This window comes from Xiphias gladius, chromosome 13 (assembly GCF_016859285.1).
Source record: "Xiphias gladius isolate SHS-SW01 ecotype Sanya breed wild chromosome 13, ASM1685928v1, whole genome shotgun sequence".
Taxonomy (NCBI): domain Eukaryota; kingdom Metazoa; phylum Chordata; class Actinopteri; order Istiophoriformes; family Xiphiidae; genus Xiphias; species Xiphias gladius.
In genome coordinates, this window is record NC_053412.1 from 8927504 (window position 1) to 8955310 (window position 27807).

Below are 27807 nucleotides of genomic sequence, written 5' to 3' on the forward strand. Positions count from 1 at the left end.
CTGTATCAAGATTTATGCAACATCAGCTTTGAGAAATCAAGAATAAAGTCCCAGACATTTGCTGTGGTTATGATGGACAAAACACGATGATCTGAACAGAATAACAAGAGACCGACCTTTAGAACAGATAGAAGCATTAACCTTGGAACGGTTTTTGGTTTTCTAACTTCTCTAAATGAAGTACATAAAATGATAGCAAATCATCATTAGGCAAGAGGTCAAAAGATATATTTCCCAAAATGTTACACAGATACTCATAATACGTGCGTGCGTCGGGTTTGGTTATGATTTCATGACATACCTTCCAAAGCTCACTTTTTGTAGGATTGTAGTTTGTCAGTTTGTCTGACGCTCTTAATCATGGAGAGCACATAGGACCTAAAGGGTTCAGCATGCTTTACATTAACTAGTGCCGTCTGAAAACGATGAAGGGCAAAAATGTTTTTACTTGTTCCGAACAAGGACACTCAGCAGAGTGAAGTCTGCATACTAAGGTCTTTAAGATTCTCACTTCCTCTCACATCTCACTTTTGATGGACACAACACTGGCTGCCGCAGGAGGGACTAATGACGTAGAGGATGGCCCCTATGACCTCAAACTCTGCAACTTTGCTAAATAGTGGTGTTTAATCTTCAAAAGTACCTGATTTGGAACAACATACCGGACTTTTATCTCTGCCGAAAGCATGCCCACGTCCGCTTAGAACAAGTAATAGAAGACTCCCATTCATCTTCAGCAGACAAAGGTGTACTCATTAGATAGAAATTTCAACTTGTTCCCTAATGCTCCACAGGGTAAAAGTGGCAGTATCGTACAACATCAGTGATAAACCTGTCCTGTCACTTTGGCTTTTATTCGGGCCGTTTTTATTACCTTTGATTAAATGAGGGCAGAGCAGTGTCAGGTTTGCATATAAGTGACAACCACTAGATTAGATACAGTTTGCTTGTAAGCAGCCGAAACACAAACAGAAGAGCCACGCTGACAAGGACAATAGAGTCAATATGTCAAACTGAGGCAACGACATATTCAGGATTTAAGTTTTAAATCAGTCATAGTCCAGCGACGTGTCAAGGTGGCTGATAAAATTCTCCTGTCCACATTTAACTTTTAATAGAGCACTCGCTGAGTCAGAGGTATAAAGGCAAGAAAAGGTCCAGCAATGAGCAGGTATCAATAAAGATTGTACAACACATTTAAAAAACTGACATGCACAAAACTGACTGGGACGGTAGAGTATATGCATACACATCAGTGTATTATGTGTGTATACATGTAAATAAGATACCAAGTTTTAGAAAAAGTCTTTATTTAAATATCGTCTCTACACTATGAAGACGATGATAAAAGGAAACTGACTTTACAGAAAAAAGCTCAAATGAAATACAATACTAGTCTAACAGGCTCTGCAAATCATAGAAACACTGTATTAAATCTACAACTGTGTTACAATCCAGAAATTTATATGACACTGTATTTACAGATATATTTGTTGAAGAAACAGCTGAGACAAACTAACTGGGTATTATCAACCAGTCTAAATTGGGCCTTGTCAAGTGTTTTATAAACCATTTAACAACAAATGAACAAAGTGATCCAGTGGTGTGCGAAGAAAAATAAATTACATACTGCTCCAACAAGTGTTTTGTATTTACATTTTCACAATCTCATGACGAGAAACCAGAATGATTCCTTTTGTTGCATTTTACAAATAATTCCTAGCATTTGTTTAATTATTTCTTATAAAATGTTTAGCAAACTGTACCAAGCATTGTGGTTTAAATCACATAAATGTATGCTAACGTTGTTTTTGACACATTTAAGTGATTGTCTAATCTTTGTTGAACGCACTGAAATGAACTAGTCTAGAACAATCTTTATGTAATATTTGCAAAAAACTAAACAGCCGCTGGTATTTAACTGTATATTAAGATTAGCTTCAGTGCAAGATATAACTTTATTAACAGAAACTTGGCTGTAATATGTTGTACAAAGCACCTATTGTCTTTTTAGTCTTTCATCATTGTGAACCATCCTTCCTGTTGAAAGGGGACTACGGTGGGAGGAACAGACAGAACAAAGTTAAATAAAAAGCTCAGACATTTATCAGACATGCACAGGACAACATCAAAGACAAGACAAAGCAAGAAATAAGAAAATCTCTCATTTGACACTTTAGAGGACATTATATATCCAAAAAGTGTCATATCAAATCCGGAAGAAAAACAACATTCCTGATTAAAGGTATTTTAAGAGTCAGCAAAATAGAATTGCTTAGAGAAAGCAGCAAAGCATCTCCACTATAGGAAGAACAAGTCCTACTGTAGCTTTAGAGGAATCATTTCCAGAGGAGGATCACTGGCGGCACTGCATGGGAAGCACTTACAGGAAGTCACTACATTAATAGGGGCCAAGCTTCCGAAAAGCCAAAACAGCATACAACGCCCCAAGGAGTATCCAAATTAGTTTATAGGACAGGCAGAACAAGACTACAGGGCTTTTCAATCTGTCCACCTTCTATGAAGAAACCATAATATTCCAAAACTGCGGCTATGAAGATTGGGAGAGTCATAGCAGGAGAAAAAGGGCTTTGCCAAATAGTGGTGATTTTGTCTGCTTGCACATGTAAGTGATTCAAGACTGTTTTGTTTTGGCCAGCCTCTAATATATGAAAAGCTAGAGAATTTTGCAGCCTTAGCCTGGTCTTAAGAGGTGTAGGACGGGTAACAAAAAAGCAGATGACACGAGGAAAGGCTGGGAAAGGGGGCTCAGTAGTAGCTGTCTTCTAAGAATTAAATTTTACATTGGGCCTACAAAAAGGCAGCCAACACACAGCACTCGCCATGCCTTGGATCAGTACATTGAAGCAAAGCAGCGCAGGGTGGCTTCACATGCACGACAGTACCACAACTAGAGCACAGGCGAGGGTTAGTGGCATGGTAGAAATAACTTGTTCCACAAGGCGCACAAGAGGAAAACTAATGTTTGGCCAGAGGCGTAGAAAGGGAGGTCCAGGAAAGCACAATACAGCGTAATCCGGAGAAAGCTGCGATTATCCCTCCGTACACAAGCCCAGACAGGTCAGTCTTGACAAGCTGAAGGGGTAGGTCAGGCTAAAGACTGCAAGGGAAGGAATCACAATGGCCAGTGTCTCCTTCAGTAGACGGGCCTTGGTTGTTTCATGCTGTAGTGGGCCTCTGATGCTGACACATATGCAGACTCAGGAAAAAAATCCTCATGGAACTCTGCCAGAAACCTGAGAGAGATGGTGGGAAGGAAGTACAAGACAAGGAGCTCTAATGAGATCGTTTCAATCCAACAATGTTCAGCAGCCCTCTTTTCACATTAAATATTCAACATTAGCTGTGGGTCAAATGACAAACAGCATTCGTACATGAAGCAAAAATCAATGGCAGGAAAGATCTTAAATGTCTCATCCCAGTTCACTTTGAATTCTGGTTTTCCTAGATATCCCTGGCTCATTCCACATAAATCCTAGACCCCTTGCCCTTTGCCCACGGGTATACATGTCAGAGACAAAACCCCCTCATCCATATACTACCACCAGAGAACCAATCGCTATGGCAGAAAGACTGAGAACATGACAAACGACAGACCAACAGTCTGAGAGGGAAAGAGTGAAAAATCCCTCCCCCCTCCTCCCATCTAATCAGTAGCGAGGAAAACTAATCCGGAATCTTCTTAGTATCCGCTACTCGGCCAAATCCTCTAAATCTTGCCATCTCATCTTAGCTCCACCGGCCTTCCTAATCTCAATGCAAACAAATTATCCTCATCAGAGAGGAACTTAAGAACGCTTTAACAACGAGTAACAAACAGGATCACCTGAGGGGGACAATAAAGGAAATATGTGATTACCCTACAGTGAGCAAACTAAAAGGTAAGCAAGAGCTGACTTAAAGAAATTAAGTTTATTTAAGCCAATTCTTCACTACAAACAAAAAAGCTGATTCAAATAGTTCTTTAAAAGGCAATGAACAGGTTTGAATATATATTTATTAATCAGAAAAAAATTTTTTTTGGCTCCGTGGTGCCAGAAATTCAGGCTTGTGTTAATCTTTTTTGCTGTTAGATCAGTAATAACACAAGGCAAGCCGCTTTAGGCATACACATTGTAAATCAGCATAACGTGTGCGTACACATGTGCACCCGCACCCACACCCACACCCACACCCACACTTAATCATAATCATTCTTGCAGAGAAAGGGAGAGTGAGAGATCAACTGTGGCCAATTCCCAGAATGCATTGCACTTCAGCAACATCAATCAGTTTTTGCCTGCTCGGCACAATCTGCCACGAGGCTGAATTCAGGGTAAAAAGTATGAGGCTTTCCCAAAAGACACCAGCATTTTACTTTCTGGCCAGTGTCCTGCAGAGTCTCCAACACGACTAACATATTAATTAGTTACTGGGAAAAAAAAATTGGAGTGTTTCCTGAACTGAATACTATCAATCCTGTCTTAACGACTTATAGTTCATCACAGAGCTACAGAGGAGATTGAAACTGCAAAAGTAATTTACTTTTAAGCACTTAACTCTTTGCATCCAGTTCTAGCATTCTGCAGAATAACGCTCTATGAAAAGAGATGGACCGGTGATTTGCTTTCCAGTGCCACTGAAGTGAAATATAAGACGATCTTCCTATGTTTCCCCTACTACTGATGACACTGCACGAGATGCTATGCCACAAAGAACTGCTAATGCTGCTGGCAAAGAAGGAGGTATCAGTATTTTATTTTGCACGGAGTGTTACAGTCACATGTTGAAAATGTTGGTTCAGAGCCCTTCTGTCCTGCTGTGAGAAAAATCTGGTGAAGGTGATGCATCACATGCTAAGTTGAATGCTGTAATCCTCTCTTTCATAAAGCACACCGCTCTCTTCCCACAAACTGACATGAATGCCAACTCTAGCTATTTTCGGGAGACCACCTCAAGATGTTTATGGCACCAAGTACTGAGCTCCAGTTTATTTATCTATCATTTTTGGTTGAGTAGTGGAAGAGAGGCAGTTTTGGCTCCGAGACTCGGGTTTGTTCCTGTGCCCACTCCATGGTGCGTTCAGGTGTCGCTCCATAGCGCTACTTGGTGGCATAAGGCAGTACTGCGAGTGTTTGATTAGAGAATGAGAGGACCTAAATCCCCCAGGTTTGGGACCAGCTGAACTGAAGATCGCTAGGGAGGATTTAAAGATTAGACTCCCGTGCTTGTGTAACGCCTACTCATCTCCCTCCCTCCAACACATGCTCTTTCTCACTCCCCCTCCTGTTCTCATTTACTTACTCCTCTTCCTTGCCTTTTTGTTTTGGTGTCTCTGGGTTATTTTGGTGAATATATAATTTCCTGACCATCACTATTTTTGCCATTTTATGAATTTGATTGCAGTCTATAGCTTTTAATGTGCTACTATGAAGAAGACTACAAAACACTTCAGGACATTTGGATCACGCATATGGCATAAATTGTATTTGTCGAGGGTGTGCTGATAGCTTCCAGGTTCTGCCTCCCTCTCCTTGTCTTGCAGCTCAACCCTGGCAGTTACTTTCGAGCTTTAATGCTTAGCTAGGTCACACCTTTGCTAATGAACCGTGCTGGTTATTAGCAAGGTGCATTTGAACTCAAACTGCCTCCTATTTAATGTCTTGTTAATTCATTGCAGCACTACATCTTTTTAATGATTTATCCTCCAATGAAATTATACAGGATTTCACACAGTTTGTGTCTACCTGACAGCAAATTCGATTTTTCAAGAAGGAGCTGAGATTTCAATATTAGCTTTTAGACCTGAGTGAGTCAAAGACTGGTACTCCAGCATTTCTACAGTGTGAACAAACTTGAAACCCGTACTTTGTCTCCTTAGTCCACTTTAATTGTAATGTTTCTGTCCCTCTCTTGGTTTGTAAAGGACTTACCTCTGAGACTGATCTCTTATGCATAAAGGTAATAATACTGATTTTATGACACTGATCAGTTACCTGAGAAATAGTTCCAAATGTTTGACCAGGGCTCGGAGATTCCTCTCAGGGATCTGCATCTTTCCCAGGATCTCAGGAAGCTTCACTGGAAGAAAAGACAAGCAGCAGGGGAATGTAAGGAAGTTGCACAAAAGGAGAAAAACTGAAAGAAATGTGATCAAAATGATAAAGTAACAGCTAAATCTCCCCCCTCCAACACAACCAATCCACTGAAATCATCTATAACAGGTGATCCAGTGAGAGTCAAATGATTAGAGACACCAACCAAAAAGCCGCAAGAGGTGCTGTGATCCATACAGGTAGGAAGGTGGAGGAGGCTGGTCATTCAGAGGGTAGTTATCAGGAGTCAGCTTCCAGCTTAGGACCTGGGTGACAGAGTAAAGGAAAAAACTAGTTAGGTTTTCACTGCGCATGACAAGTGAATACCTCTGGGTCCACTGTCTTTAACACTGCCAAATATAAAAATCACAGGTTACTTACAGTACACATTCACTATTTCCAAATGCGATATGCAGTTCTGAATTGACTACAGTTGAAGGTTATGATTAATGTTCAATATGTTTCTGATGACCGGTAAATGTGAACACAACATGCCAATATGGTAGACCCATGTGATCCAAACTTTTTCATACACAGGATTTGTTACTGGTTCATACATGTGTAAATTCTCTCCCTTCAATGAGGCATGCCTTTTATAAAACTATCCCAGAGTCCTTGAGCAAGACACCGTTTCCATTCCAGGTAATAGTACGTTCGTCACACACAATTGCATCACCTCATTAAGTTCATTGTTTCTCCGGCTCTCCAGGCCATAGAATGGCCCACTTCGCTCTTTGCTTGGCGTCAAGGGCAACGGGGAAGATGAGCCACTGTGCACTGGGGTTTCTGGGCATGGAGGAAGAACAGAAGAAAAACAACAAATTTATAATAACCTTCTTGCTATGTATCTTATCCCTGCTGGAACATGGTTAACAAGATAAACCAATGACAGCAAAAACTTATGCAGGCAACAAAACGTTTTGAGATTAAATGTATCCTTGTGAGAGTATAGTTCTGAAGTACTTTGGAGGGGATGAATGTGGGAAGAAAGAAGTAGGATAACGCCATCTAGTGGGCCAAACTGGCTATTACGTAAGAACAAGCTGTCCCTTCACTCAAAAATGATGATGCCTAATGTTTTCATGAAATGCATTGTTTTTATATTAATCTGGTTAGAACATCAGACCTGTCCCAATGTATACTTCTTGACTTTTCAAACGCATATTACTAACTAACAACAAATCAAACAGAGCCATTGTTTAGGTTGTTAATTACACCGATACTTTTAAATGTGTGTGCAAAAAATGTGTTTTGTTAAATAGGTCTATAATCTGAAGAATGTAACATCATGTAAACAGTATTTGGTGATTACCAAGGATGAGTTTCACAGACTGTAAACTGGAATCAACATAGCACCATGAGCAACACTTTTAAACTCATAGTCATTCGCTTTGGAGATAACAAATGCTCTAAACAGAAAGAAAAGACCAAATATTTCTTATGGCCCCCCCCAAAAAAATATAACTAGTAGTAGAAAATTCCACCTAAGATCATCTTAAATTTTACAGTTAGAATAATATTACACCGCTATTTAATTATTATTTTTTTAATGTAGTGTCAGCTTACTTCTGTCTAGGTTGAGGAAGAACTTGGGCTGGGATGAGGTGTCGACCAAACGCCGTTTGAGCTGTGGGGACGCTGTGGCACTGCCTCCACCTGGATCGTTACATACATTACGTTTATAACTCACAAGTGTAATCAGAGTTACTATATGCTTTGCATGGTTGAAGAGATCACAAATGAGTACTGAACCATACAATTATAGATCCAATCCCTTTATATACGCAACATATTTATATGTAGACAGTCTAGAAATATCACCAATTTCTGAAAAAGCGGAATACCTCCACTGCTTCCTTCAGCTGGCCGGTCTCCTCCAGACGTGTTCCTGGTAGAGCGCCTGAGTGACTGGGACTGGTATGAGATACAGTCCATGTCAGGGTGTCGCCGGCGCTTTGGGGTGGGGGCTGGGGCGGTGGGTGTGGTGGCAGAGATGTCGCTCAGTGCCGGCTGGCTGTCTGTGGACTGAGGAGTGGGGGGATTGTGTCCCAACGGGCTCGGGCTGCGCTCTCGTTGGGTGCTTTAGAGACGCAGGGAGAGAAAAAGCTTTCTATCTTAATGGAAGAGCACAACAGTATATCACAACCAAGCAGGGGTGTCTGATACAGCACATATGACTTGATTTATTGTAGCACACTTACTTGCTGGAGCAGGGGGAGCTTTCATTCATGGCCAGAAAGAGCCTGGAAGAGCTGACCTTTTTGAATTGAGCTTGTTCACAGGGGTAGAGGAGGATCATGGGTAAGGTGAAGTCAAACGTGATCCTCAGGCCATCAACCATTTCCTTACACAGCTCCTCGCTTAATACAAATTACATTACATTTACTCATTTGGCAGAGGCTTTTATCCAAAGCGACTTACAAGTGAGGGACAAACACTAAAGCTACAGTACAGTAGGAGACCTTGAAGTACTAAATTAAGCATAATTGGTTAATGTTCATAATCATATAACATAGAACATGGAACTGTGATCCATAATATAAGAATTACCACAATACGAATATGGGGAGAGAAGATGACAAATGATATTCATTTATTGAACCAACATGTATTTCATCTGTTACTGATGATCTACGTAGGACTAGGCGCATCTATTTCCATCACATTATTTTATAAAGACTCACCTCTTCTCTGGAGGGACTGGCTGTGGGTTGCTGTTCTGTGTGGTGTTCTGCTGCCGCCGGTACCTCTCATTGGCCATGAATGCTTTGTTGATGGCAAAGTGTTTCACGTAGGACTCCAGGATGTGCACAACATTTGTCTGACAGGGAACCATCACCAGCTATAGGGGAAAAGGATGGTCACAATCGAAAGAATCAACATGGAATGCAAACCACTTATATACTGCAGACAAATTTATCAAATTTCTAAATAATGTGCAGCATTGCTTAATATCTGCTGCATGTACCTTTTTTCTCTTGTTGATGTAGAAACAATCATCCTCCAGTTTCTTCTTCAGAATATCGGGGATGCTGATGTCAACATGGACAATCCTGTCCTCACATTCCCTCTTAACATTAATGTCTGGTTCAACCCTCTGAAACAACCAAGATATAAACCTTCAGGCACACGGTCCACACAAACTAAGTGGAAGCAGTTCTCTATCAACAGTCCTGCTCGTAAGAGTCATGTTTGGCTTTTTTCATTTTAGGGTCAATCAGCCAATTTGCCCAAAAATATTAGTTTACTGAGCTGATGACAGTAAAGATCTAAGTCATGTTCAACCTGCAAGGTCACAGGTGTACTATGAGTTTACTATAAATGGACTTTACAAGGGAATGAAGGAAATTAAGGTTATTTCCAATGGCCCCCCACTGCCAGTCCTTACAATAGGACCAACTAAAGCGTCATTGTTGGTCCGTATATTCAGAAAAAGAGACTGAACTCATCCACTTCACCATTTTGTTGATATCCTCAGAGAAGGTGCTGTCCCCGCTATTCGAAGATTCAGGGTCAGAATCGTCCCCGTCACTGCTCTCTGAAGATGAAATCAAACCTGGAGACCGAAAAATACACACGGATTAATCTGACTGCTGAGGGACACTGGGCGCAAAAGACAAAGACGGAGAGCGATTTCTCACATGCGTCATCACTGTCGTCCTCCTTAGGGAGAGTCTTCAGAGAAGATTTAGTACCAGACTGACGACGACGCCTCTTCGCCCATCCCTTTCTCTTCCTACCACGAGGAGAGGAAACAAAACACACACTATCTTTAACAGACTCGTCTATAAATAGAATAAACAAATGGAAAGGTCAAATTCAAAACTTGTGGATACAGGCCAGAGACTGACATACCATGCATCTGACTTGTACTTTGAACTTCAGGTGTAATATGTATGTAAGTCAACAGCATTTGGCCTATCTGAAATCCTTAAGAAAACTTTTCTATAGCCTGTTAATAAAGTAACAAACTCCATGAAAATACTCTAACCTGAATTCTTGGGGGGTGAGATGGTTGAAAGTTGAATATTTTGATGATAAGTTTACTTGCAAGACTGAATTAATGAACATAACATGAACTTACATGCGACCTAGTGCTTTGCGAGCCAGTTTACGTTGCAATTTACGGTTTTCCTCAGTGTCCCTTAGGACATGATCCTCTGCAGCCCAACGATCCCAGCTACACAAACGCAAAACATAAAAAAAATAAAATAAAAGAATGCCTGATTTGACAGCTGTGGTTTACAGCTACATCATTACACAGTTGGATGAACATGAGATTTTGCAATGATAAACACTACAGGAGTATGACATAGTTAAGCAGGCAGGTTACAGTAGATGGCTTTCTTCTATTAACAGTAGATGAACACAAGTTAATGTCACCTTCTGTTCCAACCGTTGAAGTGAATCAGGTACTTTGGGATTTTTCTTCCATGTTCATCTGTACCTATTAAGACATCAATGACCTGTAAAGTGAACACACAACAGTAATTACAATCCTGTTTAAGGCTCCTGTGCTTTGAAGGACAGTGCTTCGGATCACAATTTAGCTGATAACAACACCCAAAAACCCAAGTTAGCAGAGGCGAAATGTACATTTACTCAAGTATTTTACTTTATCATAATTATATGATATAATCACATTTATAATTTGAGTATATTCAGTTTTTGAGTAGTAATACTTTCAGTCCCTTACATTTCAAAAGCACATCGTATACCTTTTTATCCCACTGTATTTCATTCTGCCTTAGCAAATCAAGACTGTAGATTTGCAGAACATATGCAAAGTGCAAACAAAATGGCAATTAAATCAATATCAGAATGACATATGAAATTTAAAATACACAGAACTATGCCACTTACTCCTGGCATTTAATAAACCAGATACATAACTTAAACGATCCTTACAGGTTTATTAATGATAAAACAGCATTTCTCATCTTGCTTCTGATACTTAAGGTAGCCACATTTAACAGCAAGAAAATGTTGAATGCAGGACTTTTTCTTGTAAATTAACATTTTACTTTGTAGTATTATTACTAGAGTAAGTAAGCTTCTTCCAGCAACGCAACCCACAAACATGCAGATTAACGGCAGTTAATGCCAATTGTTAGCTAGTTAGGTTAGCAAAAGCCAAGCTAGAATGTATTGATGGGAACATACCGTGAATTGCCCTCAATTAGCATCAGCTAGCTAGCTAACTAGCCAGCTAGAACGACATTGCGCACTTAAAATAATACTCAAACTAACCTGGAGCATTTTAGTCTGCTTGAAACAAAACAACGTTATCTTCTGAGGTAGCATTTAATGCTATTAAAATAGCTGGCCAGCAATAACTGATACTTTACCATGGTCAGTGTTGGCTGAGTTAGCGGGGCAGATATGTTGGTGCGGGTGTTTATTAGATGTTGACATTAAACTTCTTTGGGTGACAGACACCAAAGATATTACTACTGTTGCTTTACCGTTCTATAAAAGATCTCTAAAACTTTGCTTAAATAACATCATTGCATGCACTGGTAATAGTTTGCTGTGAAATGCCTCATCCAGTAGCCTCCTTCGAAGTTAACTAAAGGCTAAGAAATATCGTAGCTGTCTTTAACTTATTACTCAAATCATGCGCTTCGAGAGCAGACGTGCAATGGAGGGAACCCGGAAACCATGCACGAAACCATAACAGTTATCGTTAAATTAACAGCTACTGTTATTTTTGCGAGGCCCAAGTGGCCTTAACAGCCGGGTCATATATCCCACTCCTTACAGAAACAACACTGCTTTTCCAGTATAAATTACTCGTTTCTACAAAGTGGGACCGCGGCGGGGCTACGTTGGTTTGCATAAAACGTTACCTTGGCGTCATACAACACTTTAGCCTTGGTAGGGTCGGGTTCAAAGCACAGGACTCTTTCTCCTTTGTGAAATTGATATTTAATTCCCCGCGAATTCATTTGTTCATGGCGACGTGTGTGAGAGGAAGCATCGATCTGGACCGTATAACCTCCTTAACCCTTTCCTTGCCAAACACTTTTTTTTTTTGTGAGGTGTCTCCCACCAAACAGACTATGGAGGGATGGCGCTGTTCTGGGATAAAAATGCAGCTGCCTTCCGCGACTCCTCGTAATTTCCCCACTTTTTGCAGTATCTCGGTTACAGCGGTAGGAGTAGGTTGTCTGTTTTTGTTCGCAGGCAAAACTGAAGGCTGCGTGAGCCACACTGAGCATCACACGTATGTAAATTTTGGTCTGTGGATTGTCGCAATTTCAGCCATTGGATTCATTGGGCTATACAAACTATAAACATCACCAACATTTTCAAGGTTTCAAATTTTTATTTCCATGCGTGGGAACCTGAAAGCAGCAAACGGATTCAAGGACGCTGCAGTTCGGGAGCAAGGATCAGATGTGGGCACATATTTGTTCAATGTGTTATTAATCACTCACCATTCTTCTATAGCACTGTGGTTTTCGGCCAGAGACAGAAAACCACAGCACATTTCATTTTTCACATTTCCTGTAGTGTGGAGGCAACACACACACAAAAAAAAAAAAAAAACTCGATTTGATAAATTGAATTGGTCTTTCACGAACACCGTACTAGTAGTGCAATTATAAATCTGGCCAGCAGATGTCAGTATTTGAGCACAAAACGTCTACATGAACCTCACGCCACATTTTTTTAAATCACCACCAAACTGATCTTGTTCCATTTTCTTTTTAATCAGCTTTAGTTCATGTATACAGGCTACACATTAGCATGTAATACGACTTCGCTGCATTTAAGCGACACATGCTTTGACACTAAAGGTGCAGTAATATCTGCGTGGACCACGTGTATGAGCGACAACATGGGACATTCTACTTTCCAAACTGATGTGGAAGGCTGCATCTATTACCTGACAGTCATGTGAAACAGGCTTTTACTGCAATTCATCCCAATTTTAAACACACACTTTACCAATATGTTTATAATCTCCACAGGCACTTAAAAAAAAATAAAGGTCCTACAAGGGTCGCTGGATTAAAATCTCACCAGAGAGGAAAGCCATCTGTGTTTGTTTTGGAATCCATGATATGAAAATTATTAATAACCTCTGGGCAATATATTGTCCTATTGCAAATAGCCCAAGCTAAAATTACACATGCCTATAAAAATTAAGCAACCCGGGTAACATACATCCTATACCTTAGAAGAACAAAACATATTGCTTTGGTATTCACAGTTTTGGGAAAGACCCCTTCCCCTTGAGGCAAAATACAGTAAAAGAAAATTCAACATGATTCAATAAACTAATCTTCCTCTATTGGAACAATATGGGGCCTCTAAAAATATACAGTATGGGGGCGTTTACATCTGCAGCCAGGAAGACGTGAAGTCTTTGGTGAGATAGATACGTTGCTCTAGGGTATAAAACTGTGTGTTTATGTGTGTATGTTTGCAGACACATTCAATTATTCCTCCAGCGTCAGACTATAATCACTTAAAGAGATCTGACTACTCATTTGTAGGAGTAAGAAATCAGGACCAATATTGTTCTTTCCCCTTTCCACCATAAATAGTGCTAATTGTTTTTAACAGATAAAAATAGACCCCAGTATCACAGGTTTATTGTTTCATATTTCATACCAGTAATTTTCTTCCCTTTGTTTTTGACCTTGTAGCCTTTTCATTCATATGTGTCTAACGGCCTTGGACAATGAAGTGAACACGGATCCCTGGCACAGGAAACCATGTCTCTGCAGCTGCGGCTGAATCTAGACACATTTTGCTTAAAAAGGTTTCAGGCAGTGCAGCTCTACTATTGTATACCAAATATGGACAGTGTGTATATAACACTGAACATGACTGGCTGATGTGCAGCTCTGTTGATTTATTCTCTTTCCCTTCGACCCTGACTGTGTCTGATATATTTTGACAGTCATGTCAAATCATCACTGTTTCACATGAAATGTTTTCCATGGTTACACACTGGTAACCCGAGACCGTCGATGCCCCGATTGTCTTTAAAATATGATGGAGAGCTTGAGGGCAGCAAAATGAAAAAGTCAAGGATGCTGCAAGGGTCAGTACTCTCGAGCTCTGTGGTACGGGAACATATCTGTTGAATGCCTTCTCAATTATGCACTCTTCGTCCATATTACTGTTGTGTTTGGCTCTTTCCCCAAGTAGGAGTAGTAGGCTATGGGCACAGTTCAGGGCAGTGATTGCTCAGGCGCTGGCTTCTTTCCATAAACTTTGTTATACACTAATGCAAAACACCATGTTTTCATTGTATAATTCCTGCTTCTGCGCTTTCACTCAGTCCGCGTCTCCTTCTTTTCCCCAAGCGGACTGTTTTTAGAAGGGTCAAATCTATCTCAGCTGTTATCAGTGTCATGTCATGCTGTGTTGTGTGTATGTGTGTGAGAGTGTCATGCGGCGCAGCTTCATAAGCTCCTTTATCAGCCGGCTGGCACCCTCCTCTGCGGACTCCCGCTGTCTCCTTTCATTTTTCCCATACTTTCACACACTGGGCCACACATGCTCCTGCTGTCTCTCCCTCTCCCTCCCTCTCTCTCTCTCCCTCTATTTCCCTCTGCCCCTCTCCTCTCGCAGTGCTTCTCTTTCTCTCACCCCCTCCTTGAAAACAATTGCACACGCTCACACAGCCATGTTAATAGGCTGAAATCGCCGAGCTCTTCTACGAGCATCTGTGTCAACAAATTTCTGGCATATAGCCTCATACACAGGTGTATAAAGAGAGGCACTGGCTATTAATCCCATGGCTCACTTATTGTTTAGCTAATAATAACACACAGCAGGCTTCGCTGATAGGCCTATTATTCTCAGACAGCAAGGTGGATTAATGTGAGACAAGGATTAATACGTCTATTTTCAGCCCTGGCTAAATCACGTCTGTCTGTATGAATGACCTTCTTCCTGTCTGATTATTGTGACAGGCTACTTGCCGAATAGCCCTCATGGAAACCTGGTTCTTAATTATAGAAACTCATCTTACCCCACGGTTTTAGTTGCAAAGGCAGCAGGAAACAAAGTCAGCAGCGTCAAAGTGGTGTAAATTGTTTCAGGCGAAAGAGAATAAAGTGATGCTTTTCTGGATGGAGTTTGGTGGATGAGATTAGTGATCGCGCACTGATCATCTGGAAGTAATTTACATTTTATCAGTAAAGAGACTGAAGCGCCGAGGAGGTCTGAAGTTGACTCTTTTTGCAAACTCACCTGGAGAGTTGAAAAGCAAAATCTGCAAAAACTAAGGAAGTTCTTAACAATACAATATTTTGACATTAAATTGGTTATTAAGCAATAAATGAAAGTATGCAAGCATTCCTCTCAACTGTTCTGAACCCCTCCCACACTCATCCACACACACTTTCACGCTGTCTTCTCACTCTCACTCCAGTTTGGCGGTGACCAAAGTGCAGAAGACCACGGCAGAGGGAGAGAAGATTTGACTTGCTCCTTCTCCACACTGCGCAGCGTCCGCAGCCGAATGCAGCACATTCCAGCTCCTCACCAGCTCGTACATCGGAACTTCCTCTTGATGGGACAGCACCAAATTCCGGTCCTGTGGCTGGAGCTTTAAAGAGACGCACCGAGCAGCGCTGATGTGAGATCCAAAACAAGGAGACATGTCTGCCGCTCAAGGACTTCTCAACAGCGTCTTCTCCTGCTCCTCTCCTGCCTCCAAAGCCATCACCAAACGGAGGCTGCGCCAGACCCGGAGCCTGGACCCCGCAATCATAAGACATTATGGCACCGGCACTGATGGAGCGAGTGGAGCACCGTTTTCTGCGGACGCAGGTGCGTCTCCGGAGCGTGTGGCCGTCAAACCGGCTTTACGCACCAAGATCCCGACACTCAAGGAGCCCATAACCCCGTCCGTCTCTTCTCCTTCCATACCTTTGGACGTATCGCCATCCTCCAACTGCCACTTTGACTATGACATCGTGAAGCGAGCCAAAAGGAATACCGCCGGGGATTTACCGTTTCTGGTGAGGGGACCCGGTGCCGCGCCGTCCGGGAGCACCGGTACGCTCTTCTCGCCGCGGAGGTGGCTCCAGAAGAAAGTGCAGCCGTCCAGCTCTCACGCTTACGTTGTGTGGAAATCAGAGGTACAGTTTCCAGCGTAGTATAATAAGTATCTTCCTCTGTGGTTTTAATTCATCCTGAGCAACCGGGTCATAGTTTTTTTAAAGTAAAGAGTCCAGGTTCTGTTCAGTGGATTGATGCAGATATGGCCATCATAAGGCAATAAACCATCTGTACAAAATCATGTATTTTCCCCTTATGTCTTCACCAGGTTCCTCACTATACATGCAGGCTAAACTGCTGTAAGTCAGCATAGAAAAGTGGCCTAACAGAATTCAGGTCTTCTCCAAATCCATCCCTTAATTGATTTTAACCTGTTGCTAGAAAGTCTATATGACACCTGAATAATTGGGGGGGGGGGTAAGCAATCAACAGACTTAACTAAAGTGTTTATTTCTGCTAGAAGCAAGAATGCCAGGAGACGCATCTGCTGAAAATCTCTTTAAGATCAGCCACACTCAGCAAACTGCACATTTGATTCTTGGACCCAGAAATGTCTGTGCATCATGAGTCAGACATCATGACTTGAGGTGTGTGTGTGTTTGTTTGTGTGTGTGTGTGTGTGTGTGTGTGTGTGTGTGTGTGTGTGTGTGTGTGTGTGTGTGTGTGTGTCTGCGCGTGTGTGTGCGTGTGTGTGCGTGCGCGCGTGTGCGTGTGTAGAGATGTTGGAGCCCAACTTTGAAGATTTATGGGTTTTGAAGAGGGAGTGCTGACCTGACTCTGACGTCTGCACCTGGAAGCCATCCAGTACGAAAACCAGTACACCACAGCCTACAACTAGAGCAGTTGTCTTGCCCAAGGGCACGGGGGTAATTAACTGGGGGAAGGGGGGCGCAGGCATCACTGCTCCACTTCTACCACCTGGATCTTTTCATGGCTCGTCACTGCTGTGTTGTCAGGCCTTGTGAGAGTCACACCTTACATAGAGGTACACCTTGGAAAGCTAAAGAAGCTCTTAAGGAGCTTCTGCGGATTAAATAATTCCAACAAAAAGTGCAATGAAGTGCACACTTAGTTTTTTTCCCTCACAGTCCTTTTTTTTCTCCTGATGTTGTTGTCATTGGACTGGTTGGGCCTTTGTCTTCACATGGGTTCTAAATAGAGTGTGAATAAGGCGAAGGTAGCTTATTAAGTCCTTACCAAAACATACTCTGGCAACTTATTTTTAGAGGGGGGGCTTTATAGGCTGCATAGTTGGCACAGGTCCACACGCAGTGGTGGTAAGGTAGAATCATTTTCCAGCTTCTTTTGTGGACTTATTCTCTCTCTCTGCCTTAGTGGATATGTATTTTGCTTGTCTGTTTGCACTCAGTGTGTGTGTGTGTGTGTGTGTGTACGTGCAGCAGCGCGTGTGTCTGCTGATGCGAGGGTCTTAAGGATGCATGGCCCGGGACTCGGTTCTCACGACTGGGAGCGGTCACGGGGTCAAAACCATACGGCCCTCAAACAGCTCTCCCATCATTTCCTATTACAAAGAACAGCTCCAGCTTCACTCTCTCTGTTTCACTTTCTTGCTGTGTGCCTCTCTTTCCCCTCGCACACACAGACACAGGCACGCATCCACACTGTCTTTTCCTCCCTCTCTTCCTCTCTAAGATGTCGAGAAGCTCTCGCTCAGCAGAGTTTCCCACCGCTGTAACTGTATTTTCCATGCCCCCCCCCCCCCAACACACACACACACACACACACACACACACACACACCGCGGCCCACTGAGGATAACATGAGGCCATCAGTTTGGAGTCGTTAGTGCAATCTGGACCATGAAGTTATTGCACCTCAGAGTGTTTGTAAAAATACAGAGCCAAGATGTGTTGCTGGTCTGCTGGGATGTTTCACACACTGTTGGGTGTGAAGTAATACCCTGAAATGAAGTGTAAACAAAGGCTTTTTCATTTTTCACAGATATTATAAATTAGGGAAAACCTGATATTTCATGATTATCTTTCCGCAGACGGGACATGCATCTCCACTTAGTTGAGATACATAAAATTTCATCTTGCATTTGCTGACAGGAGGTGTCAGACACAGTTGTAATCCACAGTCTGGCAGTGGTTCTAGTGGTTGTTGGGGAAGTTCACTCTGTCTGTCGGTTCTGGTGAAAGAAAAAGAAAGAAGTGTCTGTTTAACACAGGACTTTAGAGGGAGCGAGAGGGATCGCAAAGGAATGAGTGTTGGCTCATGTCGGTTACAACTCTATTTGATTATCCCTGTCGCTTGGATCTCCAGCTCCTGTTTCTTTTTGAAGTTCACAGTTTACCGGTGGTGTGTTTTCCCCTGCTGAAATTGCATTTGACACTTAATATTGACATTTGGGTACTTTACCATACAACCAAACAAGTATAATCACATTGCATTTCTATTTACAAGTAGGCAAAGACTCCCTATTGGGTCCAAGGCCTTGTGCATACGCCCAGTTTTCCCACGTCTATGTCTTTGTCACATTTTTCCATGTTTACATGTTTTGGCTCATTGTCTGACTATCAAGAGCCCCAGTTTCCAGCTCCAAGTGATGATGATGATATAACTGACCAAAAATGAAACCAGTGGAAGGATCAATGAAGTTTTTGCAAGTCGATTTTCATGCTAGAACGATAGCTGCATGGATGGTAGGTGTACGTGATATGTATTAGATCCTCTATTTCATGTTGTCGCAGTACATTTTCTGGAAATCTAATATCAGAAATGTATATTGGTTAAAGGGTATTTCAAAGGTATAAAGTATGTAACTTTCATAAAGTGGGGGGACCTGTGAGAGACAAAAGAAAAAAAAAAAGATCAAAGTAGCAGAGGTTGAGATATCCTGACTTTTAATCTTAGTGTGGGTCAAACTCCTAAAAACACCAGGTCCTGTATTTACCATAATGCAACAGTGTCTTTCACTACACCCAACAGCCATGTCTTTCATATTCCACATCCACTTTGTATTCCAGGCTGTCTCTGTCTATAACATCATCAGTATTGTTTTCCCAAGCACCTCCTGACCCACAGAAGAAGTTGTACAACTGTTTTCACCAGCTGAGTCGAACTCTGACTGACAAACACAGAAAAGCTGAACCTGATTTGTAAAACGAGTGGCGTGCCCCTTTAAAAATAACCACGGCATTGTCTTTTTGGGCTTATCCCGCGATTTGAATACCTGAAAAATCAGGGTAGTTACTTCATCATCGTATTGATGCCACTTTGACCAGTTTTGACCAAAATGTCCCAAACCCCCATTTTTTCACTGTCTGTGACACTTCACAAATGTCACCACCACCACATGTATGCATGTGTGTGTGTGTGTGTGTGTGTGTGTGTGTGTGTGTGTGTGTGTGCGCCTTGTGTGTGGGTAGGGCAACCTGTGCAGATTAGTCTTGTGCTATGCCTTTTTAAGGAGGGAGACGTGGACAGAGAGGCAGAGAGAGAGAGACAAAGTGGAGATGTAAGGGTTTACACAAAAAGCAACGCATGACAGTTATATTGGGCATGATTGCTTAATAGCCTTTTTCCATGGCCAGGTCGTCGATGTTGAAAGAACAATGACACCGAAAAACCATCATAAAGTACCCTCTGTGTTTTTACAATAGGAGGGGTCAGTGACTGGAAGCGGTTCCTTCTGGCGAAGTGACTGGCTCAAAAGTCGGGCATCATATCAACACGTGTTTAAAAACAGTGTAGGTTTTTATAGGGACTCCGACACAGTGGAACCCGTAACTTCAGCGTGTGAAGTACACACTGAACGTACACAGTGTTTCTGCGTTTCGTACCTCAGGCAGACATAAACACAACGCGACCAGACGCACTTGCACGAAGACTCAGAGAGGAAACAGTGGTCGGCTAATTTAATCCTGGTTTATCGGGTGCCAAAAATGTCGACATTGTACGTGTGTATTTTTAGGCCCACTTACGCCTAATACTTTAGAAAGGAGACCAAGTGAAGAAAAATCATTCCAAAACGAGATCTCCGCGATTTAAAAATAAACTGCAACTGCTGCTACAAAAAATGATCGATAACAGATGATTTAGAGCAGTTTATCAGCGGCTCTTTGAAGTGGGAGTTTTGTCCTCCGACACTGGAATCTGCATGCATTCACAACCGCAGTCAAGATGTCAAACCCACGGACCAACACTCAGTGGAGTTGGTGGAAAAGTGGAGGGGAAAGAAAAAAAAAATACGTAGGCCTGCCTTCTTCACCCTCATGAGTAATCTAATCTAGTGAGTCAATAAAAGGTAATGCCGGCTGTAGAGGCTAAAGAGGTGCTATTAGTCAGTAAAAACCGTTGATCCCCAACTTTAGTCTGTTTTGATTGTTTCAGTGGCACGTATGATTACGGGAGGTTATTACTGTGTGTTTGCTCAAAGCAAATCCCCGTTTTCTATTTATAATATAGCCGAGGCATGGTCATGACAACTGGGACCTCGGAAGATTACCATTTGGAATTTTCTACTTCATTTATACACTCTTCCAGTAAAAGACAACTGGCGGAGAAGGAGTGAAAAGCTTTCCTTTAAAGGTAACATTTACAAAATTCCACGGCAATGTTAATAATTAAACACGACTATCATGAGCTGCTCAAACTTATTCAAGACAGATTGTTGGCTACGGGGTAGAATTTCCTATGTAACGTTACTGTGATTTATTTTGATAGAATCCCTCGCACAGTTTTTTAAATTTGTAATTAAAAAAACATTCGTGCTGCAAGCTTACTCATCCTGTAAAAACAGAACTCCTGCAGTCGGATTCAGCCTCCATGCTCTCTGCAGCATTGGGACTGCTCCACATGTTTGCCATGGTTTATGCTGAGAACCATACAGGCTAGGGCGTTGACTCAGGTCAATGCTCTCTGCCAGGAGGCAACAGTTGTGTGTGTGCATGTGTGTGTGTGTGTGTGTGTGTGTGTGTGTGCGTGTGTGTGTGTGTGTGTTTTTTTTTTTTACCAAGTTTCACCGAGTGGTCCACATTGAGGTGTTTATAAAAATAATAACACATGTTCTGAGCATTGGAAAGAAATGCTGCAGCAAGCATCTGGTTGAAACAGGAGGACAGATTTAATATCTGTTCACTGGTTAACTGCTTGAAAGGATTGTTTTGATTTTATTACGTTTGGATTGCACTGTGAGATCCTCGTGCGGGACCCGTCTGTCAATTCTAAGGTCCAGGCCGAGGACTAAAGGCAACCATGCCTTTGCTGTCAGCACTCTAAGCCTGCCCAAAGAAATCAAGCTCTCCATATGGGTGTTTTTCTTTTTGCCTAAAAGGATTACTCCACCAAAAAACAATGTTTTGTTTATCAGACATCACCTACTGGGGATTCTGAAGTTTTTTTTTTTCTTTCATGAAGGAAGGCAGCTGGAGTCCGCTTGGATTCAAATCAGTTACAACTTGTCACATTTTATGGTGAAAGAAAAGTCTCCGTCTCTGTTTTCTGTATATTCGATACACTCATATTTTCTGGCAGGTAGTGAGTGTGTGACGAAAACTGAAATTTTCTGTGGAGCATTCCTTTAAAACTCAGCTTAAAATGAATTTGGACAGAATTGCCTTTACTTATGACAGTACTCTTGCTTTGATTTAATTCATTGCTTTTATTCATCGTTGTCTATGCTTTTTCTGATGTTCTTGCCATTGTTTGCTGGAAAGCACTTTGTAACTTAATTGTGAAATGTGCTCTCTAAGGCTGCAGCTATCGATCGTTACCATTATTGATTTATCTGCTGATTATTTTTCTTGACTAATTTAATAATCGTGTAGTATGTAAAAAATATCAGAAAATAGTAAAAAATGTCCACTACACTTCCCCCAAATTACAATTTTGGTGTCTCCAACAGCCAAGAACCCGAAGATATTTAAGGGCGTTGTCACATTTTAGAGGCTTTTCACCTAAAAAATAACTTCTGCTGATAGATTAATTGATTAATCAACTGAAAATTTCAGCTCTACTCTATATAAAGGTTATTATCTAATCACAGTAGGCAACTACCACAGAAACAGAGGTCTACATAGATTGATATCCCCGTCATTAGCAAAAAATGAGCCGTACAGTCTATGATTCATATTAACACTTGCTCTTGCCCGTGTTGCACTCTGGGAAAACTTGTGGTCTCTCTCAGGCTTTTATGATTAGCGGCTCATCAATCATAAAATCTCCCAGAATGAGACAAATCCAACCAGTTGATAGGTTCAACAACTCCAACGAAAATCAAGACCAAACACAAAACAAAGAAGCAATCCAGCGGGAAAATGTAAATTCATTTTATTAGCTGCTGGTAGGGTGCTCTTGAATTTTGGATACGCACGGTACCCTGTTTCAATATACTTTCTCTTGGACATGCTTGAGGAAACAGAGAGGCTTGAGTTTGTGAGCCTAACTGCTATCCATTTTGCCTTTCCTCCCTAAGTTCCCTCAAAGTGAGGAGGCTGCGTCGAAGGAGCAAGACCTTGACGGCTCGACATCTGTGGAATGCACCAAAATATACACTAAAAACAATTTCACACACTACCTTGGGAAGTTCAGCCAAGATTCACAAAGTCTTTTTTTTTTTTTTTTGTTGTTTTTGTTTTTGAGCCAAACAGTATCACCGTAGCAAGATTGCAGCGCTAGCGGAGCACAATGTAGAGCACGGAGTCATAAGTAGGATGTCATCACGCTGTTGCAAGAGCCTCTGTCAAAACACTGAAACTGAGATGGAACACAGGTTGATTTGCTTGGCTTACAGCAGTAGTTTCTGATTTGGATCTGCTCACAGTTGTCTTAAAGTCGTAGTCTAATCTCACAGCATCCTGAGTCAGGGCTCTCATCAGTTAAAGGGCTTCTAAGTCACTTTTATTATCGGTGGATTTTCTTTTTGCATGTTTTATTCACTTTGAAGCCGTGTGCTGCCAACTCAAGAGTTTTAGCAGATGAACTAAAATGTTCTTCAAAATATTACCATTGAACCTGCTGTTTCTTGTTGTTAAAGATTCCTGCGTATGGTACGGATGGCCTCTGCCATATGTTCCTGTACAGTTCCCCTCCAGGGAGAAGCTCTGGATTTATGTATGTGGGTCTGCAAGGGGCTGTAGTTTGATTATGGTCCTCATTAAGTTTAATGGGCCTGGTTTGTTAACATGTACAACCTACTGACAGACCATAATGTTGTTTGCTTTCAATGGAAGTGATAGAAATACTCCAAGTCATATTAAACATGCTTTTCCATTTGATATAGAGGCATTTTACCATCTTATAACTGCTGTAGTTGAATGTTTTTTTCCTGGTCGATATCGGAGGATTGCTCTTGTTATTCTGACAGTATATTGCTCCATGTTGCCCTGGCCAGTCCCTCACCTACGTCCTCGTCATGCCTCGGCTAATGCAGGGACCGGGAGCTTGCTGGCCTGTGAGTCGGTCGCCGTGATCTCTCCCGGCAGCCGATACCAGCTTGCGGCCTCAGTGTGAGAGGAGTGGTAGAGCAGAAGCTCGTTCGCGTATCGATTGACAGCCGTATATTTTGCCTTTCAGATGTGCCTCCAGGGTTATCTCAGCGCCATTTAAACACCCGTTGTGATTTTTTTTTCGGAGCCGCGGGCAGCTCCATCTTTGCTGCGCGTTACTGGGCATGTGCGAAGTGTCCGCCGACACCTAATTGAACAATGTAGTGAATTTAGTATGCAATGATGGCAATGCTGGTGCCCTTCTGGTCGTAGTGCCCTTCAGTCACGCTCTTTTTTGCATCTGCTGCGTTCTCAAATCTGATTTGGCGGCCTGTTGAGACGCGTGTTTCAGCTCTGTAAAATAGAGGTCAATTTTATGTTGGCTTTTCACGAATCACAGATTTCTCATAAGCTCCTTAAGATTTTTTCTTGAGCACAGAAAAGGCACCCTTGTCTCGTGCTGTAAAGCAATATCCCTTTGTGCCCTAAAGTAATCAGACAACCTGACATGGCAGAGCACACTGTATGAATTGCGGTTTAGAGGCCAGGGGGATATGACATCAACATTCGATTCCAGTGAGAGGTAACTAGTGTCTGAGAGAGAGACCCCAACACACTGTATAATGAGTGTGAAAAAGAAATATTCTAAGCTACCTCTCATTGGTGTGCAGAAAACATGATACCTCACAGGGCAAATTTTTTGACAAGTTTGCATGATATTCTGTTGAAAAGAACCATATGAAACAGCGGGTTTTGTTTGGCAGTGTTTTGGTTTAGCAATCTCACATCTCCTTTGGGATGTTTTCTCAACAATGAAGGAAAAGAGAGCAGCTTGAAATAGAGACGGCTGAAAAGTAAACATTAATTTCCGCAGCCAGAATCTCTCTGTCTGTTGCCGATTAAACCTCTCCTCCAGTGAGAAAGCAGCAGTGTTGAGTTACTTTTTGTGTGCATGTGTTTTCATGTGTGTGGGAGAGAATCCAAGGGCAGTGGGTGGATGATCTAATTGTGCACTTTAGAGTCTTGAAGACAAATATGTCCATCCCCTTGTGTATTTGTGTGTGTGTATTACAGTGACCCCTACGTCCACTAATGTTCTCTTTAATGTGGCCTGTCATGGGCCGGAGGGGGAAAGCACGGATAACATCCTCTCACATATGCCATGGTGTGTTAAGTTTACAACTTCCCAGTTAGGCATTCATCTCAATCAGTGTAAACTCTGGTGATACGATACTCACACTGGGTGAAAATGTTTCACAACATGTGAAAACACCCCCGCTCTCCGTCTAATCTAAAAATGAGTATATTTAGTGACCGCAGAACTATTTTCTGAAAAAAAAAATACTTCGGCTCCCCTCAAATTTGCTTTTGAGGCAATTTTAAATGCACATTTCGAATTTACATTAAAAAAAAAAAACAATTAAACAAAAAGATTGACCAAAGCCGAGCCTTGCTGGGTTGACATTGCATTGCGTTGTGGCAAAAAACGGAGCCACATTCAACCTTTAAGTTGGACGAACCAACATTTATTTTTTTTTGCCCTCTGTATCTGTTGGCTTGCTTACAACCGGTGTGATCCTCTGAGTGCTTGTGTTTTCTTGCCCTGCCTGACTTTGCTGAGGGGATGCCCCCCCCCCCCTGCTCCCAGATTTCAGAAATCACTTTGGTGAGCAAATTGTACTGAAAGCAGCAATGGCCAAAACTGCTAAAATAAGTCTCAGGTTTGAATAAATCAGAATTATCCTTCAATTTCTGCTAAATATGAGCCTCAGTATGAGAGGTACAACTAATGCAGACATCTTTACAGCATTTAACAGTATCTATTTGAATGTGTCTGCTGACCTCTAGGAGGATATTAATGAAGCGAGTCTTTCTAGCTTGATGTTTTCCTTGTGGTTATGGATATAGGGTGGGCGTCTGCGTTTCAGCCAGTGTGTGTACGCACGCAGCAGTTTTTCATAGGGAATATCGAAAAGGCCGATGCGTGTCCATATCCAGTTCATAGAATCCAATTGATTTTGTCAAGCTTCGGTTTTTATGGGAATTTCGGTTTGTTACATTAGCGCATCTCAGTTCAGCGTAGGACATCTTGCTTACAGCCCACACAGAGGTATTATAAACCTTTACGTATTTTGGCTGCACTACGGTTTTACGTGGCGAATTCTTGCCTGTCTTATCCAGGTTGGTAGCTCAGTCACTCCTTTCACTCTTACTAATTAATAATCAATTCATTTTGACCTCAGTGTCATGCCTTGTGTCAGTGTCAGGCCTATTTATTAGTGAGTAAAACTGTTTCATGCTGTATTTAGTGAGGATTAGCTAACTGTTCCTGCTCACACATGCAGGATTTAGGCTACTCGGCTTTGAGAACTAATACCTGCGAGCGTGTGCGCTTTTGTGTATGCATGTGTCTGTGATTTTACCTCAGTGACTAAACGAGTGTCCGCCGATCAAAAATACTTTCAAATACTCGGAAAACTAGTTTAAATAAGCCATGGTTTTGGAGAAATTATGTATTTTGCTTGGTGCACCACCATGTGTGTGTGTGTGTGTGTGTTACTCCAGTCTCTTTCAGTGGGGAGGGGGGGTTAGGGAATTATTTATTTGGAATTCCAGGTCAGAGCTTCATGCCGAGGCCCCAGGGCTCCTACTGAAAGAGGGGTGGCTACTGACTGAGTTACCCCCCAACTTCCTCTCCTTTCCTCTCCTCTCCTCTTCACCCACCCATCCCTATTTTGCCTGGTTTCATTTTTCTACACGGAAGCTGACTCCCGTCCATTCTTCACTTTTAGTGACTCACTTTTACAGACATCCTGGCCATATTCTCCTTCTCATTTGGACTGCCAAACCCCTTTCTTTCTAATCTCCAGCTTATGCTAAATGCGGCAGCTGAAGTAAAAATATGAGCTCACACCGGCTTGATTTTACTTTTGAGAAAACAAGAATCAAGCTGGGATCAAAGCCTTGGTTTGTTAGACAGGTCCAGCTTTGCCCCTCTAAAGATTTCACTGAAAGCATGCAGCAATTTGTTCTCGGACATGAATGCTCCTTTGAGCTGACCTGCCCGAGGAGCTGAGGGCAACTAAACGAGTGTCATCTTTCAAGCAGCTGCGTAAAACCGTTGTTTATGTAGTTTCCACTTGTTTTTCCTCCCCGACCTCACTTTCTGTCTCGAAAAGTAGGGGTCAGACTGCCACGAGTTAGCGTGTGGATATGCATGGTCCCCAGATGATGAATCTTAATGTTTCTGATGACCTCCTAACTTTTTATCTTGCTCCGCCATCAGGCCAGAACCACAAAAATCCATTTAGACGAAATGTAAAACATCAAAGTTTAGAGGGCATGTTAAAACTTACTGGGCATGTGAATTTTGTCTGTTTTTGACACCACATGAGTTTCCCTCTGTCGCTTCCCCCAGGAAAATGTCCATTACGTGTCATTTCCATGAAATCTGCTGAACACTTTGAGATTCCTAAGAGGAAAAAGTCTCTTGATTTCATAGCTTAGCTCTTCATTTTCACTCACAGACTTCTGGTAAGGATCTTAGGGGCCTGATTAGGGCTACGTTTCATTAAAAGTGTTGATGAATCTGTCCATAAATTTCTTGATTAATTGACAAATCATTAAACCAGCAGAAAGTAGTAATAAAAAAGGCCATCACAAGTTGTTAAAGCCCGAAGTGCCATTTTCATTTCAGGTTGATCTCAGAACCCAAAGATAATCAGTTTACTGCCATGTAAGACAAGGAAAAGCTTCTGAACCTCTAATATGAGAAGCTGCAACCACCAACTGCTGGGTATTTTTTTTAACTTGAAAAATCCGTTAAATAATTAAGCAATCATCAAAATTTTCTGTCGATCAAGTAATTGATTCATTTATGAATCATGTTAGCTGTAGCCCTGATATACTCCAAAACAGACACGGACAGCAGAAACGCTCGTGCGCTAACCCAGCTTCAAACTTTATTCTCCCGATGAACCTTTGAATGCAGCTCTAAAAATAATTTTCCGTAAAGGGGGGGGGCAGACAGAGCAAGAGACACAACTAGACAAAGACAGCAGTCAGACCTTCGTATTGAACTAAGTGTGAGTACCTCCTTTGATTTTCCAGAATCTCTCTCTCACTCTCTCTCTCTCTCTCTCTCTCTCACGCGCACACACACACACACACACACACACACACACACACTGGGCTCATTTCAGAGTGAGTCTTATCTCCTCCGCTCTCTTCCT

The 27807-nt window shown here is 42.0% G+C and overlaps 2 protein-coding genes across 4 annotated transcripts in view; one reads left to right on the forward strand and one right to left on the reverse strand.

Moving 5' to 3' along the window:
• Positions 1-1321: 1321 nt before the first annotated feature.
• On the reverse strand, positions 1322-12158 carry LOC120797947 (male-specific lethal 3 homolog). Of its 3 annotated transcripts, none has more exons than XM_040141781.1 (14): positions 11945-12158; positions 10479-10561; positions 10180-10275; positions 9737-9831; positions 9554-9651; positions 9064-9192; positions 8780-8937; positions 8297-8455; positions 7940-8175; positions 7662-7751; positions 6772-6881; positions 6262-6361; positions 5997-6081; positions 1322-3257 (listed from the first exon to the last, which is right to left on the reverse strand). In XM_040141781.1, exons 1-14 carry the CDS (start codon positions 12041-12043, stop codon positions 3158-3160), a joined length of 1638 nt encoding a protein of 545 aa, XP_039997715.1. In that variant the 5' UTR covers positions 12044-12158; the 3' UTR covers positions 1322-3157. The 3 variants fall into 3 exon arrangements, with proteins under 3 accessions (XP_039997715.1, XP_039997714.1, XP_039997716.1); XM_040141780.1 differs by having other exon boundaries at positions 6772-6887; XM_040141782.1 differs by lacking the exon at positions 11945-12158 and adding an exon at positions 11444-11841 and having other exon boundaries at positions 6772-6887.
• A 29-nt stretch (positions 12159-12187) lies between these two features.
• LOC120797946 (rho GTPase-activating protein 6-like) overlaps positions 12188-27807 on the forward strand; it is a 78574-nt gene continuing 62954 nt past the window's right edge. The window contains exons 1-2 of the mRNA XM_040141777.1: positions 12188-12321; positions 15493-16204. Coding sequence (XP_039997711.1) covers positions 15722-16204 — 483 coding nt within the window. The 5' untranslated portion in view covers positions 12188-12321; positions 15493-15721. The remainder of the gene's footprint in view (positions 12322-15492; positions 16205-27807) is intronic.

Excerpts from the sequence above, each read along its gene's own strand:
- LOC120797947 (XM_040141780.1), bottom strand. The coding sequence starts at position 12,043 with ATGAATTCGCGGGGAATTAAATATCAATTTCACAAAGGAGAAAGAGTC. Across the intron at positions 8,938-9,063 it reads ACATCAACAAGAGAAAAAAG|CTGGTGATGGTTCCCTGTCA; the intron begins GTACATGCAGCA and ends TTTCCCCTATAG. Across the intron at positions 8,456-8,779 it reads CCAGTCCCTCCAGAGAAGAG|CGAGGAGCTGTGTAAGGAAA; the intron begins GTGAGTCTTTAT and ends ATTTGTATTAAG.